Genomic DNA, 18,582 nt, shown 5'->3' on the forward strand with positions numbered 1-18,582 from the left:
ACTATCCTCCCACCGTTGCCGCTCAGATGATCTCTATGCTGACTTCTTACTTCATTGATTAGTTTAACTACTTCTTGAACTTCATATAAATGAACTTTAATTGCACAGTAGCTACACAGTATGAATATACCACAGTTTATGTATCCATTTTGCTTTGATGGATAGTCGGGTTTCTAGTTTTCATCTATTTTGAGTAGTACCAACACAAATATTATTGTACATCTTTTACTAAACATACATACGAATTTCTGTTAGGAGTGGAATGGCTGAATCAAATGGTAAGTCTATTCAGCTTTAGTAGATATTTCAAAAATAATTTTCCAGAATGATTATAATCACAAGCGTTATTTGAGAGTTCCAGTTGTTCACATCCTCACCAAGATTTGGTACTATTTATCTTTTTCGTTAAAGCCATTCTGATGAGTGTCATTGTGGTTGTCATGTTTATTGGCCAGTTGGATATCCTCCTTATTGAAGTGCCTGTTTAAGCCCTTTGCCTATTTTCCCGCATTTTCTAATTGATTTGTAGGGTTCTTTTATAGTCTTTGTTATATGTTAGATGTATGTATTGTAAATATCATCATCTGCTTTGTGACTTGCCTTTTCACTTAGTGGTATCTTTCAATGAATAAAATTTTTTAATTTAGTGTAGTACAAATTATTATTTTCCTTTAGTAATTTTAGTAATTTAGTAATTTTCACATCTTGTTTAAGTAATTTTTGCCTTCCTTATTGGCCATGAAGATATTATCCTATGTTCTCTTCTAAAAGCTTGTTTTTCCTATCACATTTAGACTTACAATCCATATAGAATTATTTTTTAGTATAAAACGTAGGAATCAAGATACATTTTTTCTTTATGAATATCCAGTTGACCCAATATCAGTTTTTGAAAAGACCATCTTTTTCTCATTGTCAGGCAATTGTCTTAAATCAGTTCATGAGACCCCCCTGCTCAAAATCTTCCCATTGCACTTAGAATAAATATACACCTGTTACCATGGCTCCTTGCCTGGCATCTCGGCTTCCACCTCACTATTTGCTTGCTCCTTGGCTTCCTGCTTGCTTGTTTGCTTTCCGGCTTGCTTGCTTGCTTTCTTGCTTGCTTCTCGGCTTCCATCTCACTATTCTCTTTTTCTCCCCTCCACCGTGACCTCCTTACTGTTCCTTGGTCTTCCAAGTGCATTATTGTCTTAGGCCCTTACACATGGGGTTCTTCTGGCCAGAGTGCTCTTTCTTCACATCTTAGCCTGGATCATTTCTCATTTCACTCAAATAAAAGTCTGTTCAAATATCCTTTCCTCAAAAAGGACCACTAACCACCCCATGTAACATTAAGAATGAATAACATAAAAGTCCTCTGAACATGTATAATGTTATTTTTAAAATTGTAATTGACATTCAATATTATTTTATTTTAGTTTCAGGTATACTCCATAGTGGTTTAAACATTTATATAATTAACAAAGTGATCCCCCTGATAAGTCTACTACTTACCTGGCACCATACATAGTTATCACAATACTATTGGCAATATTCCCTATGCTGTATTTTATATCCCTGTGACTATTTTATAACTGCCAATTTGTACTTCTTAATCCCTTCACCTTTTTCACCCAGTTCCCAACCTCCCTCCTATTTGGCAACCATCAGTTTGATTCTGTATCTATGAGTCTGTTTCTGTTTTGTTTGTTTGTTCATTTATGTTGTTCTTTAGATTCCACATATAAGTGAAATATATAGTGTTTGCTTTTTTCCAACATATTTCACTTACTATAATATTCTCTAGCCCCATCCACGTTGTTGCAAGTGGTAAGATTTCACTCTTTTTTCTGGCTGAGTAATATTCCATTTATATATATACCACATCTTCTTTATGCAGACATCTATTGCTAGACATTTAGGTTGTTTGCATATCTTGGCTATTGTAAATAATGCTACAGTGAGCACAAGGGGACATATATCTTTCAAATTAGTGTTTTAGATTTATTCAGATAAATACTCAGCAGTGAAATTGCTAGGTCATAAGGTAGTTCTATTTTTAATTTTTTGAGGAACCTCCATATTGTTTTCCATAGTGGCTACACCAATTTGCAATCCTATCAACAGTGTACAGGGGTTTTATTTTCCTCCACATCTTTGCCAACACTTGTTGTTTGTTGATTTATTGATGATGGCTATTCTGACAGGTCTGAGGTGATATCCCGTTGTGGATTTAATTTGCATTTCTCTAATGATTAGTGGTGTTGAACACCTTTTCATATGTCTATTGGCCATCTATATTTGGAGAAATGTCTATTCAGATCCTCTGCCCATTTTTTAATTGTAGTGGGGTTTTTTTGGTATTGAGTTTTTATAAATTTCGAATATTAACTCATTATCAAGTGTATCATTGGCAAATATTTTCTCCCATTCAGTAGGTTGTCTTTCATTTTGTTGGTGATTTCCTTTGCAAAAACTTTTTAGTTTGATGTAGTCCCATTTATTTTTCTCTTTTGTTTCCCCTGCCCTAGGAGATATATCAGGAAAAAAAATATTACTAAGAGCAGTGTCAGAGAATTTACTGCCTATGATTTCTTCTAGGAATTTTATAGTTTTGGGCCATACATTTAAGTCTTTAATCCATTTTGAGTTTATTCTTGTATATGGTATAAGAAGGTGGTCTAATTTCATTATTTTGTATGTATCTGTTCGGTTTTCCCAGTACTGTTTCTTGAATAGTCTATCTTTATTCCATTGTGTATCCTTGCTTCCTTTGTCACAGATTAATTGATCATGCAAGCATGGGTTTATTTCTGGGCTTTCTGTTCTGTTCCATGGATCTATGTGTGTTTTTATGCCAGTATCTTATTGCTATAGCTTTTTAGTATAGTTTGATATCAGGTAGCGTGATACTTCCAACTCTGTTTTTCTTTCTCAAGATTACTGTAGCTGTTCAAAGTCTTTTGTGGTTCCATATAAATTTTAGGATTATTTGTTCAAGTTTTATGAAAAATTCCACTTGTACTTTGATAGGGATTTTATTGAATCTATAGATGGCTTTGGGTAATATGGTCATTTTAATGATATTAATTCTTCCTATTTATGAGCACAGTGTACACTTCCATTTATTTGTATCTTCTTTAATTTCTTTCTTCAGTCTCATAATTTTCCTAGTACAGGTCTTTTACCACTTTGGTTAATTTTATTCCTAGGGGTTTCTTTTTGTTTGTTTTGTTTTGTTTTTTTTTTTTTTTGGTTCAATTGTAAATGGGATTGTTTTCTTAGTTTCTCTTTCTGATAGTTCACTATTGGTGTATAAAAATGTGATCAGTTTCTGAATATTAATATTGTATTCTGCTTTACTGAATTCATTATCATTTCTAATAGTTTTTTGTTGGACTCGTTAGGGTTCTTCATGTCATCTGCAAATAATGACAGTTTTACTTCTTCCTTTCCAATTTGGATGCCTTTTTTTCTTGTCTGATTGTTGTGGCTAGTATTTCCTAAACATGTATGATGTTATTAATGAACTTTTTCCCCTACAATATTGTGATTCCTTGAGGTAAGGGATTGTGTACTATTTTCTTTTCTATATCTTATTCGCAACACAATACATTAGAACTCAAATAAGCACTAAGTATAATGCACATAATTCATTGTTTTCAATATTTTGTCTACATTAGCCCCATATAATTCAGACACTGACATAAATATTTAATAATTTAATGAGCTGTGATGGAATATCAACTTTTTATACTTATTAAAAAAAAGGATGTAGCATACAATATTACAGTTTGAAACTTATAAACTCATTTTAACTGTTTTACATGGAAACAATGCATAGGCTAAGTAAGCCCAAATAAATTTTACCTGTGGCTGAGGACTTAGAAGGTTTTCAGTGACTTTATATATCTTGTCTAACAGTAATACTAATTTATAAAGTTTCATTTCTTCTAAGCATTCTGTAATCTAGACTTACTGATTCTCATTGACCTGATTCCTATTATTAGGAGTATTTTGGGGGCTACATGCATATACAAAATTCAGTCTAGGGGCAAGAGTTAGACCTACTTCTCATTTGTTTACTTGTTCATTTCTTTTCCAAGGCATTTATTTCCACCATTGATTGCATTGTTTTCTTAAAGCCTTAAGCTAATTCTGACACACATAATTATTTTATTAATCATAGAATGTTGTGAATTAACAGAAGAAAGAGACTTTTAACATCATCTTGTCTAGCTATAAAAGACAGTATTGGGTCAATTGACAAAATTGGAATACAGTTGTTAGATTAAAGCATTATCAATAATAAATTTCTTGAAGTTGATAACTAACTGTGCTATGGGTATTTAAGAAAATATCTTTATTCATACTGAAGTATTAGGAATCAAGGTGCCATGATGATATATTTACTTACTCTGAAATGGTTCAGGAAAAAAGTTGTGTGTGTGTGCAAGTTTATGGAGAGAGAGAGAGAAAGAGAGAGTGAGTGAGCGAGTGAGCAAGCAAGTAAGTGCAAGAGTGAATTATAAACCAAATGGAGCAAAATATTAAAAACAGGTAGATCTGGTAATGGATATGTTAATATTCTTTATACCAGTCACGTAACTTTTTTATAAAAGTAAAATTATTTCCACAAAAAAAATTTTAAAAATATCGTCTCATCCATCCTTTCAGGAAAACTATTCAGTCCTCATGACACAGAGATTAAGTAACTTTCCCAAGCCACCCTGAGAGTTAGAGACAGAACTGAGTCCTAGTCTTGTGTACGCTGTTATACTGTGCTGCGTTCTAGTAAATAGTCACTGAGCTCTAAGGGAATGTAGAGGCCAGCAATCTTGTTGTGTGTGGTTACAGCCAAGCTTACATATTCATGATGTAGCTTTGGCTTTCATTTAAAATATTTTTACTATATTACCTGGTCAGTCTTTCAAACTCTAGCCCCTCTGTTATCCTGACATCTTGTTATTAGATATGCTATGCATCGTAACGAGACATGCCTACATGTTTAGTTTTAATAAACAGTGGTTTTATTCTTTTTCTTGATAGCTACTGCTTCTTGGGATACGTTTCTCATGCTATGGAATTTCAAGCCACAAGCTAGAGCTTTCAGATATGTGGGTCACAAGGATGTTATCACCAGCGTGCAGTTTTCTCCGCTTGGAAACCTGTTGGCATCTGCTTCACGAGACAGAACCGTTAGACTCTGGATTCCCGATAAGTAAGAGAAACAAAGAAACACCTAATATGCTCTGGATTTAGAAATGTGAAACGAAACTAGAGCCTGGTTGCCCTGGACGCATTTCTTGGGAAGGCCTAAACTCCACAGTTACCTGCACTGCATTTAGTCTTAGTCACACACGAGGTATCGAGTCAAACTATTTCAAAGCACTTTTCCTTGTCTTTAACTCATAATTATGTCTTCTATTTGAAAATTATTTCTAACCATGGAAATATGCTTAATATGTATTAAGTGTTTTTTGGGTGGGTGATAGTTATCAAACCCTTTGTAAATCTGATGTACTTTTATTGTCGCCCCAGAGAGATGGACATCAGCATGTATAACCAAAAATTTTACAGTTTATTAACCACTTAAAGCTCATTCAAGGATCTTTAGGGCTTTTTGGGTCCCTATTAAAAACTCCTGTGCCAGAACTATTTTTTGATGCATATTATTCATAATTGGGCTCCAGAATTTTCTTTAACAAAATTTTTGACAAAAATGTAAATCATTGCATTTGTTGTAATGTCCTATCCTGTTATAACAAATCTCTCTGTAAGAAGCTTTTCAAACCCTAGCTGATAGCTCATTAATTTTAAGCAATTATTGAGCTAAATTTTTAAAAAAAGTTTTTAAACTCTTAATTATATAAATTTTCAAATACACTTGAAAGAGAATGAATAACACAAAGACTCCCTCACTCCATACCCATTGTCCAGATTCAACAGTTACCTGTATTCTGTCAATCTTGTTACATCTGTTCCCCTATACTTGTCCCCTACCGTTTTTGCTGAAATATTTTTAGAATAAATCTCGTACATCATATCATTTCCCCCAGTAAATACTTAGGAGAATAAGAATTTGAGCATTTTCCATGACTCGATTGTGGCGGGATTTGATTTGTGGTATGTGACTGAACAGGCTCAGGCACTCCCAAGTGAGAACTCATGGAGCATTTCCCTGTCAGTGGGCACTTTTTCCCCCTGCCACTGCCCAAGGGAAACGCCATGCTAAGAAATCTGAATATTATCCTGATGACAGCAAAAACTATTGAGGAGAAATGACACTGCGGATGGCAACATAAAGGGTTATTGTAAGGATGAGAGACTGGTTTGGGGTCCAAAAGGGAAAGCATTTTCTAAAATCCTTAATTTGGGGAATTTAGGACCAATACAACACAACTTCAGTCACCTATTACTAATTCAAAGAAATCTCAGTGAACAAACTATACACGGGTACATGAGCTAAAAAGCACAATGTATCATTAATCTGTACTGGCTAATCTAACAATTAAGCTTGTATAGATATCTCTAGTTCCTCTTTCTGAGTCTATCATAGTGGGACCAGGGCAATAGTGGATCATGGCAACAGGAAGGAAACTGATATATCAGCTATCTATTGCTGCTTAAAAATCTTCAAATCATAATAGCTTAATATAATAACTATCATTTCTCACAATTTTGTGGGTTGTCTGTATAATTCTTCTGCCCCATTTGGTCTTGCTACCACTTATGCAGCTTCATTAAGTTGGCAAAAGGGCTGGCGGGTCTAATACCTTGCTTTTATTCTTAGTGCTTTGGTGCTATCTCTTGGCTAGGGCTCCTTGGTCCTCCATCTGCCCCCTTTCTAGTAGGATAGGGACTTCCTTATAGCTTGGAAGTTGGGTTCCTAGGTAGTAAAAGCAGATGTTGTTAGACCTTTTAAGGGCTAGGCCAGAAACTTGCACAGTCACTTCTGCCACATTCTGTTAGTCAGAGTAATTCACAACACCAGCCCAGATTCAAAGGGAGGAGAAATCAGCAGATTCCACTTTCTGTGGGGAGGATGGTAAGTGTATACAGAGATGAGAGGAGTATTGGGCAGCCGTATGTGCAGACAAACACCCCAGCTGGTGACTGGAAGGCTAAGAAATAATAGTAGGAGCGAGTATGGAAGCCTGGAGTTTGTCATGGTAGACAGTCAAGAGAATTTGGGCAGAAAAGACAGGTATGTGGGAGGCAGAGCACCTATATTACGGGAAGGTGAGGAACTAGAAACCAGTTAAGCACTAGCACATCGAACACAAGGCACTGCTATCTTGGTTTTTTTTTTATATGCTTCCTGTTGAGACCGGATTCAGTGGTTAGGCTAGCATACAGCTGAGCAGAGACACTTTTAGAAGGGAAGTAGGATAGCCCACTGGAGTATGTAGTGTAGAACTAAAGATCAGGGAAGATTTTGATGATACCGTCTCCTGGCTTCCTGGTCAGAGCAGACACCAAGGCCTTCTTTGTTTTCTCTAAGCCTCATACTTGAATTCAAGCCAAACTGCACTCTGACTTCTACTCATAGACTTCCCTTGAAACCGCACTGAACTAGTTCCTGAATGCTTCCTCCTATATTTTTCAAATATTGGCTTTTAGTTATTCCTGGTGTAATATCAATGTGTCAGGTGATAGAGATTTATGACAGTTGTCTTTGCCTTCTGTAGGAGGGATTTAAGAACCTTTATGTATTGACTCTTCCACTCTTCCTAGTAGAATTCAACAAAGTGTATTGAGCTCTTTGTATATGCCTGACATTGTGCTAAATGCTGGTCTTACAGAGATGAATTAATCACCATTCCTGTCCTCAAAAAACTTACTGATTAACAGGAGAGAAGCGGATCTTTTTTTTTTTTTTTTTTTAAAGTACTATATAATAAGCAAAATAGATGTAGCAGGTACAGACCAATTAAACCTGTCTGGGTTAGTCAAGGAGGTCTGGTAATAGGGGAGGTAGTTCAGGCTGAGAAAGCAGAAAACGCAAAGCCAGAGGTGTGTCTAAAACACTGGGATTGTTCTCAGAGTACAAAGTTCAGTGTAGTGGCAGGATGCTTCACCAAAAGGCTTGGGTATTGTACCATTTTTTGGAGGGCAGCCAGTAACATGTTTACACTGGGATCTACATGCTCGGAGTTACTTTTAGCAAGGTATTAAGCACAGTATGTGGGTGACTGGAGGGAGCTGAAGGATTAAAGCAGGAAGACCAGCTAAGAGGCTTTTGCAATAATCAAGGTGAAGGATATTAAGGGTACGTATATTTACCTACCTTAATGCAAACATTAACTGGGATAGAAAGAAGAAAGATTCAGAAGAGATTTAGACAGTGATATTACCATCACTCAATAGTTGCGTGACCTATTGAATGTAAGAGGAGAGGCAGAGGAAGGATTGAGTGTAACTTCCCAGGCTTCTGAAGATTCTGTTGCCCGATCTTTTTCAAACAGTTATTACAACTTTCCTCATAAGTTATCACCTGTATAAATAGGACTTTCCGAATGGAAAAATTGCTAAGTCTGGATGTAGTATAAAGTGAGAGTGCCTTGGGTGCTTGGGAACTCTAACCCAAAATGGTATTTCCCAGATGTCACCTTTTACCTCCAGCGTTATCCAGTAGCCTGCCCCTAACTCTTTGAAATTTTTTTCCTCCTGCTTCTCCTTCAGTGCCACATATTATTTTCTCTATCTGTTCTTCCTATTCTCTTTCCCCACTCTAGTGAAGGAAAAAAAAATGCATCTGAAATTTCAAGGTGTTGAGAACTGAAGTACTATGTTATTGCTAATTAACCTTTGTTTTGCTTGCCTTAGGAGTGAGTAAGGCCTTAGGTACAATGCAGGGGTCTCAGTTCTTATTACTGGTAAGTAGAAATGCAAGTGGAAACTGAAAAGGGAAATCACCTAGAGATATTCTGTATAGTGTCACCAGTTCGAAAACATTGCTTTGGAGCTATTTATTTAATCAGTCTTAGCTTTTCTAGATAGCACATTCTTTATATATTGCTCTTCTAGAGAAAAAAACAGGAACTTAAAATGCATGGTAGAGATTTGCTCAAAATATTATTTCCCTAGCTTTCAATTAAAACAAAAACAAATGGAATTAACAAAGCCATCTTGAAACAGATTGATGAAGAATGCAATACAATATAATCTTTCATGCTTTTGTTAGTTTTACAAGAGTTAAACTATTTTATATGTTTACTGATGAGTTATTGATTATAATTAAATCAAATGTTGTAAATATTAAACTGTTCATTTCCAGGAGAGGGAAATCCTCTGAATTTAAAGCTCATACAGCTCCAGTTAGAAGTGTGGACTTTTCAGCTGATGGACAGTTTCTGGCTACAGCTTCCGAAGACAAATCCATCAAAGTATGGAACATGTATCGCCAACGCTTCTTATATTCCTTATACCGACATACACACTGGGTACGCTGTGCCAAGTAAGTGCAAAAAAATTCATAACAAGATTTCCACATTTCCCCCGTGCCATAGTCCGTGTTTGTACCCTAACTCCCCAAAAAGGAGACTGTGGGAAAAATCCTTCCTTCCTTCCTTCCTTCCTTCCTTCCTTCCTTCCTTCCTTCCTTCCTTCCTTCCTTCCTTCCTTCTAGTAAATATTTATTTTGTGCCTGGGAACAGAACAGTGATGGGAACAATGATAAACAGTTAAAAATCCCTCCTCTCATGAAGCTTATGCTCTAGAGAAGAGAGACAGACAATAAACGAATAGGAAAATGGATATGGTAGGTCAGATGGTGGTAAATGTTAGGATAAAACACAGCTAAATTAGAATGGGGCCTACAATTTTAAACAGGGCATTAAGCAACTGCCTCACAAAGTGAGTGACCTTTGAGCAGAAACTAAAGGAAAAGAGGGAATTGAGGCTTGAAGATATTTGGGGAAAGAGTATCCTGAATAGAAGAAAATGGTGTGAAAGCCCTGAGGTGGGAACCTGGTGACTGATTGAGGACAAGGGAGGAGGCTGGTGGGGAGCAGAGCAGGAGAAGGGAGTAGGAGAGGCCCAGGGGAGAGGAGGCGGGTTAGGAGCAGCTCTGACGCAGACCCTGAGTGCAACGAGATGCCGCTGGCGCATGTTCATCTCTCTGGCTTACGCTTCAATGGGATCACTCGACTGCTGTGTGAAGAAGAGACTGTGAAACAGCGAGGTGTTAGGAGGCTGTTGCAGTGGTTCACATCCTGGCTTGGACCATCCAAGGTGGTTGAACTGGAGAGTTTGAGAAGTGGCTGGATTCTAAATATCGTAGTTTGAAGTGTTACAACCAATAATACTTGCTGTCACATTTCATATGACAGAGAAAGAGAGGAACCAAGAATGACTACATAATCTTGGCAACATTCTGTTGGGACAAGTGCTATTGCTGGTGTCATTAACTGTCAGCCAACAGCCTCAAAGACTTTTCTATTCCTAAGACACACTACTAAAGTACTTGCAGTATATATCTTGTTTCCCCATCAGAAGCACCCTGTTGTTTTATTTTCCCCCACTTTGCAGATAAGGAGACTGAGTTTCAGACTTAAAAGTTAAACTCATGTAGTCAAAAGTGACAGAAACGCAAAGAAATACTTTTTTTTTCTCTCAAAGTGGTTTATTGGCTGATGTGTTTTATAAACTTGAAGACAGGAAACAGGGACTCCAGTGCCCTAAGGCTTCTCTCTAGGTTTCTCTACATGCTGGCTCCATTCTCTCAAACACCCTGGTACTGAAGTCACTGCAAACTCTAGGCTGAAGTCCTCACAGCTTTGTGACTGGACAGGAAAAGCTCAAAGCGCCAGTTAGAAAAGTACCAGGGGTGACTTTTAGCTCAGGCCCTGTGCTCATCTCTTTGCCAGGCAGTGAGATGCTGTGGTCTTCTCAGTTTCAGCAGCCACCTGACCGAGACCAGTTACCCTGGCCAGGGAGGAAGGTTCATACCAACCCCAGGTTCTGGTGCCAGAGAGAGAGGACAGTTCTCACAAGAAGGAGGCTGGTACAGACATGGTCCCTGGGGAAAAACTGAACCCTGTAGCCGCTCAACTTTGTGCCCCCTCAATGAAACAACATGCCAGGTGACCCCCGCTGGGATGTGGCGGAATGGGAGTATGAGCCCAGCTCTACTTGTCTTGCCTTAGAGTCCACACTCTTAACCCCTGTTATGCTCTCAGTGTGACATTATCACTCAGGAGATGTTGATTATAGCCTGTGGTAAAGAGTGCAAGAAGAATAAAAAAGACCAAAGTCTATACCTTTAGTTAATAGTATTTTTATTCTAAAGGTCTCTGCTACTTTGGGCTCCGGCCATCTCAGCATTATTTCTATATATGCCACATAGCTATGCGGTTAAGAACATGGACCTGGGACCTAAATATATAGGTGAAAATCCCAGCCCTGCCACTTACCAGCTGTGTGACTTTTGAGAAAGTTACCCAACTTTCAGTGCTTCGATTTTCTTACCTGTGAAAGTAGGGTGATGATGATAATAGTTACCTGCCACATAGACTGTCATGGTATTTAGCTGAGCAAATACTTATAGAACATACACATAGTAATCACTAGATAAATTTTAGCCTTCATCTTCATCACCATCATTGACATCTGATTCTTATTTAATTTTTAAAAATACTACATACCTTGAATTAATAATTTTTTTTCCACCTAAGGAGGAGACGTGTGATGGTCCCAAGAGGCTGGTTAAATCATTTATTTGTTTTATAATAATGAATACATTATTTATTTATCAGTGATACTATAAATAAGAAGAGGAGGCAGAGATCTATCATCTAGTAAATCAGGCTTAGAGAACAGATAGGCAACTGGGCTGGGTTCTGGAAAGTTATTTAGCTCCCGCTATATGTCAATTCTGAATATCTTTATCAGGGAACTCAGCACAGCAAAATCACTGAATATTGATTTAATTAATCAGGATAGAATGTTTCATGTGCATTCTGACTAATAATAAATAAATAACTGTTATTTATCTCAATAGGCTGGATTCAAACGCATTCTCGATACCCTTCTAAAAGCAAATTGAGGTGGTTTGTAGTAATGGTCATACCTGTGTACATATCAGTCATTGAAGGGAATGCAAACATAATCCTGCCTAGAGCCATGCCCAAATAGGGCATGATGTTTAACCCGTTTCCTGCAGCAGTGGTATTAATGGAATGATGGTGTCTGAAATATTCTAATTTTCTGAAAAGGAGGAATTCTGTCAAGTTGTTCAGATGAGAGAAAACTTTTCCTGGAGTAAATTTTAGGAGGTACTTTATTCCTTGTCCTTGTATCGAATCATCTATGTGTAACATAAATGGAAAGAGAGAGAGAGAGAGAGAGAGAGAGAGAGAGAGAGAGAGAGAAGAAAAGAAAGAAAAGAAAGAAAAGAAAAGAAAGAAAGAAAGAAAGAAAGAAAGAAAGAAAGAAAGAAAGAAAGAAAGAAAGAAAGAAAGAAAAGGTAATGATAACGTAAGAAAGAATTTAAGAAAAGTTGAAAGGTCACCAATAAAGTGAAATTTTAGTCTTCAGAATATTCCTTTAATAAGCATGGCCCCCACTCTTTACCACATATCTGTGCTGGATGTAGAGCTGAAAAACACAGTATCAGCCTTGAGGAGCTTTTACAGTTCAATTGAAAAAAATAACAAATAATTATAAAATGGTGTGTACTATGGGAAATTGATATATAAGATGATAAGGGAGTGTGTGAGTGGGGCATTGAACTAGATAGACTCTGTGAGGAAAAGTCAAGGAAGACATTCTAGGCCCAGAATGGAGGCAAGGGAAGAGGAAGAGGTGGAGGTAGTGTATTTTCAGATGGGAAGTAGATGGCAAAGAACTGACCTGAGAATGATGTTGATGCCGAGAAAAGCAAAGCTATGAGTGAAGACAAGAATGAAGCCGTCTAATCACATGGTACCGTTTCTGGATACAGCTGTACCTGGAATTAGAGTAGTGGGGTGGGGCAGGGAGGAGAGACTGGAACCTTAAAAAATTTCCTTTTGATTTTTTTTTAAGGCACTTTCCATAGGAACTGACAGTGGAGCAGAGTTTTGGGAAAATGGGACTTATCCTTGCATCCAGTCATGTGCACTCAAGACACCCGTTTTATCTCCATCTCAACACCATTGCCCTAACTTTTAGCATTACTGGCCCTTGTAGAAGCTTTTGCAATAATCTCCTAAATATTCTCACTGACTACAGATTTGTCTTCATTCTACCTTTCCCTCTACTGCCCTACCACCTCCAAAGAGACCTTTGTGAAATGCAAATATGGTCATGCTGTTCCTCAGCTTAAAAGCACGCAGTGACTCCTTGCCCTGGCATGTTTGCTCTGCCTTTCTGTTACGGCCTCATGTTTTATCCTTTCAACCATCCACTTTGTTGCAGCTATGTAAGATTCCCAAATGTGTGAGGGTCCATTACGATCTGTGCCTTTCCACATGCCGCCTACCATGTCAGGAATGCACCCAATTCCACTGATCCTATTGTGCATCTCTTCCTCCAAGAAATGTTTCAGACTCTCCCAGACCACATTTTGTATGATTTCTTTATGCTACCACATTGCCCCGTTTATGAGGTCTGTCAGTTGAGGCCTCTCTTTCCTATCAGACTTTAAATTACATATATTTTATTCATGCTGTATTCTCTTTCACTGTTCTGAATTCTATATATACCACAGAAAGAAAAACAGACAAAATTCCTTCTCTAATGGAGCTCCTTCTACCAAAGGGAGACAGACAATAAACAAATATATTAGTGATATGTGCTCTGCAGAAGAATACTATAAAGTAATAAGGTAGAGAGTGATGGGCCTGAGGTGGTCTTTTACATATGATGGTCAGGGAAGGCATCTCTACTAAGGGACATTGACTGAAGTGAGCGAGCTGGAAAGATGGTATTGGGAAGATTGTTTGGAAGAGAGTCAGACACAGGGTGAGAAGCACTGTAGAATGTTAGCTGTAGAGGGGGAATGCTCAGAAGAGCTTTACAAAAAAAGTAAGTCAAATGAATCAATGAAAGGTCGACCTCTAATGTGCAAGTTACTATGATTGGAGTTTTCATAGACTTCTTCAGACAAGAGTATTTTTGTGGATTTTTCACATCAAATTTACAAGTACTGTACATGCATCTTATACATAGAGAATGTTTATGTAGCTTTACTACTTTCTTTTTCCATTTTGATCTACCTCTATTTAGACTGATAATTTTTATACTCAGCATACCTGGTTGTAATGGAATACCTTTATCTTGCTGGTACCTTGTGGTTCTGAGTTTTATGTTTTTTGAGGTTGTTAATCAGTTTTTTTAAATAAGTTTTTTTGTTTGTCTTATTACTGTTTGGAGGGAATAATTCATATGAAATTCTGCAGAGGCCTTTCTGGAGGAATGTTCTTAAATAAATAATTTGGTTGAATTTAATGAGTAAAGATTTCATCTTCTTGGCAACTTTCCATGTATGTTCTCTACAACATGCTTAGATATTCTACCCACTCATTTATTACATACAGTCTTTTTTTCTTGGCTCATCTTATTGCAGTTAGACATCAAGAGAGTTGAGAGGGCCCAATTGACCACTTGGGCCCAGCTTCTCAGAGTGTTCGTGCGACTTCCTATGAAAACTCGGCCTTGATGGGGTCATCCCAGTGCAGGAATTTCTCCCAAAAGTCTGAAGGACCAGAAGTCCTGTTCCCACTCTTTATTCAGAGGTGGGAATGCTCAGAGGGAACTGAGTCACATGTAATAAATTTAGGAGAGTCTGAAACATAAACCCGATACCAGTTTACTTATTTACAATGAACATGCTAGCTTTCAAAGGGACTGAAAGATTGGTGTGCCTCAGTCAGAGTCTTCATCCTTCGCTAACAAATTCAAGACCTCTATGGGCCTTGGAACTAAAGGAAGAATCTTGATGGATAATTTTCTTAAGTAAGGATAGTGAGATGTGCCTATCTCTGCCACATATAATACCTACAAAGGAAACTGCGTGATCAGTTCTGTTGGCCAGGTACTTGCTCCCCTGCACTGACTGCTCTTACTCTTGCCTCTTGCCTCTTGCCATTGCTGAACATCGCCTCTCTGCTGACACAGTATCTTTCAGATAGTGCGGTATTATTGATTAGTTTCAGCAGAAAGACAGCATAGGGTAGTTAAGAACGTGATTCTGGGAAATGACATAACTTCTTTGGGCCTTCATCTGCTCCTCCGTAAAGCGGGTACAAAAGGGATAACTTCCTCATAGAGTTGTTATGCAAGTTAAACAAATTAATGAATGTAAGAAACGAGGTCAGCTATTAACTACCCTCACATTCCAATTTTTTCTCCTAGGGATTATACTAGAGTCACCTTTAGCCTGTGTCCAAAAGTCATTTCACACACTTGCATAGTTTTGGGGTTACTACATACAGGTAATGAATGCATTTTATGTATTTAAATATTGAAGGATAACTCTATTTGCAGGTACTTAGATCTGAAAATCTCTGCCTTTTAATTGGAATGCTAAGTCTATTTATTTTATGTAAATAGTCCTATGATTAGGTTTAGTCTGCAGTCATACTATTTGTTTTCTATGTGTCCCATTTGTTTATTTCTTTTTCTTCTTTTTCTTTTGGATTGAGTATTTCTTAGTATCTATTTCATCTCTATTGACTTTTTAGCTTTACTCTTTGTCCTGTTTGTTTGTTTATTGGTAACTTCTAGAGGTTGCAATATGCATCTTTAACATATCAGTCTACTCTCGAATTAATTTTATGTCATTTTATATGTCATGTCAGAACTTCTAAAAGTTCTGATGTTCAAACTTACAAAATTATATCTCCATTTACTCACCTACTGACAGTTTTACTTGTATATATGAAATAAGGCCACAATACATTAGCAACCATTTTCTCTTTTAAAGAAAATAAGAAACAAAAAAAATATTTTCTATTTACCCCTATATTTACCTTTTCTAGCACTCTTTATTCCCTTGCATAGATCCAAGTTTCCATCTGGTATCATTTCCTTTTAGTCTAAAAAACTTTATTAACTATTTCTTATAGTGTGGGTCTCCTGGTGATAAATCTTCTCAGCTTTTTGTTTATTCTTTTTAAATGATATTTTTTTCTGAGATGTTACAATTCTAGTTCAGTGGATAATTTTTCTCTTAGCACTTTAGAGATGTTGTTCCATTGTCTTCTCATTTGAGTTTTTTAATGTGAAGGCAGTAGTCATTTTTACTTTATAGGTATTGTGCCTTTTTCCCCACTGCTCTTAAGATTTTTTGTTTTTAGTAATCTGCCTATGTATGGTTTTGTATATTTTTCTTGTGCTTCCCTGAACAGTATAAATCTATGGACTGATATTTTTTTCACATTTAGAATACTTGTGTCTTCATATATTTTTTCCGCCCTAATCTCTTTCTCATCCCTTTCTGAGATTCTAAATTCACATAATGTTTGACCGTTAGATCATGTACCATAGTTTATTAAGGCTTTGTTCATTTTCTCAAACTATTTTTTTTCCTTCTTGTGCTTCAGTTTAGTTTCTATTGACCTGTCTTCAAGTTCACCAGTGTTTTTTTTCCTTGCCATATCTCGTCTACTGTAAGCTTATCCATTTCTCTGATGAGATTCCCCATTTGTTTGTTTATTATACCCATCTTGTCTTTTAAATCTTTGAATATATTTATCATAACCATTTTAAAGTTATTGTCTGCCAATTCCAACATCTCTGTCATATCTGGGTCAAATTTTTTTTTTTTTGTATTTCTCATGATTTTTTTTTTCATCGTGTGCCCATTCATTGCTAAATGAGATTATGAATTACTTTATCATCTTCTAAAAAGAGTTGAATATTGTTCTGGTAAGCAATTAACTTTCTGCTGGCCCAGCTAGACTCTGTTGATGCTTGGATTTAGATTTTATAGGGTGAATCTAGAGTGGCCTTTACTCTTAGGCTATAGTACTAGTGGCCTTTCTACAGTCTCAGCTAAGTGCCTGGAGTATTTAGCAAAATCTGCTCAAACTTGAACATCTCTCAGTGCAAAATAACCTCTGCAATCTTTGTTCAGCTCACAGTCTCCCAGTAATTGTTCTCTGCCAAGCCTCATTGTCCTGTGCATTGTGCATAAGCAGTTTTATATGTGACCAAAGACTCAAGGGGACTTGTAGGCAGACTTTTGGGGGGGTTTCTGCTCTTCATAGCTTCTCTCTTATACCCTGCCCACAAAATTCCAGCCTCTTAGTAGTTCTGAATTTTAATTTGTTTCCTTTGCCCAGTGAGACTGTTGCTGTCTCTTTGGGCTTTATGTCCTTGTGCCATGGTCTGAAATCTGGTTTGGATTTGGTGCTCATCTCATTTATTTCCATCTCTCAGGATTCACATCCCTGTGTCGTTTCTGCACAGTGTCTAAAAAGAGTTACTCCATATATTTTGCCCAGTTGTATCATTGTTTATGGTAGGGGTATAAGTCTGATAACCATTACTTCTCCTGTCCAGACCTGAAAGTTCTGTGAAAGGAATTTCGTAGAACCTGGCAAGCTAATTTCAAAATTTACATGGATGAGTTAAATGTGCAAGAATAGCCAAGAAAAAAATGAGAAGAAAAATAATTGGAAGAAACTTATCTAGCCAGCCCTCAGAACACAGTATAAAATTATAGAAATTAGAATATGATGATAAGGGCGCAGATTAGGAAAATAGGTTATATAAAGCCCAGAAGCAGACCCATATATGTGTTATGATAGAGTTGGCATTTCTAATCATTTTTAATATGTAGTTAAGATAATTGGATTTCTATTTGTAAAAATTTAAAGTTGGACCTTTATTGCACATAATACATTTATAAAAATTGCAGATGAATTAAACAGTTAAACATTAAAAATAATCCAAGTGATACTGCATGGATAATATATTTGAATGAATATAGAGGGTCAATAGAGCAATTTTTTCTTCCTTCATTACTTGAATCTTAATTGTATACTGTAGACTTAAATAACTGCAATTCAGTGTCTCTGTGCCCACTACTTATTATGAGCTTTTTTCTGGAGCCCAGACTTACTCCATGTGGCACGGAGATGCTGTCTATCAGTGTAAAAAGAGATAAATAGCTATGTTCCCTGGACTAACCATTGATTATGACCATGCATCTTATTTTACAAAAATATTTTTAAGCTATACCATATAGTGAGAAATATATTCATGCTTTTAAAATATAAATTAGTATATTCTTTTTAGAAATCAATGTGCAGAATATATCAGCAGTCATTGTTACAGTGATTCCATAAGAAATTTATCCTAAATATTCTTTTGTATTCAAAGGAAAAAACTTTATGTTCAAAGATATTGCTTTCAGTATAATTTATAATGGTGAAATACTGGAAATAACCATTTTTAAAAAATAAAGAAAGCTAGTTAAATAAATTTAGATTATTATGTATTCATTAAAAGCAGAATATATGCAAATAATGACATGAAAACATGTTTATGTTGGGGGAGGGAGAGCAAAATTCAGAACTCTTGACCAAAAGATAAAGTACCTGTCACATACAAAATATTAAATGTAATGGGATTATGGATTTTTTAACTTACTACATTTCCCAGTTTTTT

General features: G+C 36.5%; 1 protein-coding gene across 3 annotated transcripts in view; it reads left to right on the forward strand.

Annotated features, from left to right (window-relative positions):
- The window catches only part of POC1B (POC1 centriolar protein B), an 88,261-nt gene that overhangs the window by 18,748 nt on the left and 50,931 nt on the right, over positions 1 to 18,582 (forward strand). For all 3 annotated transcript variants that reach the window (XM_016165155.2, XM_016165156.2, XM_016165157.2), the window contains exons 3-4: positions 5,032 to 5,203; positions 9,263 to 9,442. In XM_016165155.2, coding sequence (XP_016020641.1) covers positions 5,032 to 5,203; positions 9,263 to 9,442 — 352 coding nt within the window. The remainder of the gene's footprint in view (positions 1 to 5,031; positions 5,204 to 9,262; positions 9,443 to 18,582) is intronic.

This window comes from Rousettus aegyptiacus, unplaced genomic scaffold (genome assembly GCF_014176215.1).
Source record: "Rousettus aegyptiacus isolate mRouAeg1 unplaced genomic scaffold, mRouAeg1.p scaffold_m13_p_2, whole genome shotgun sequence".
Classification (NCBI taxonomy): Eukaryota; Metazoa; Chordata; class Mammalia; order Chiroptera; family Pteropodidae; genus Rousettus; species Rousettus aegyptiacus.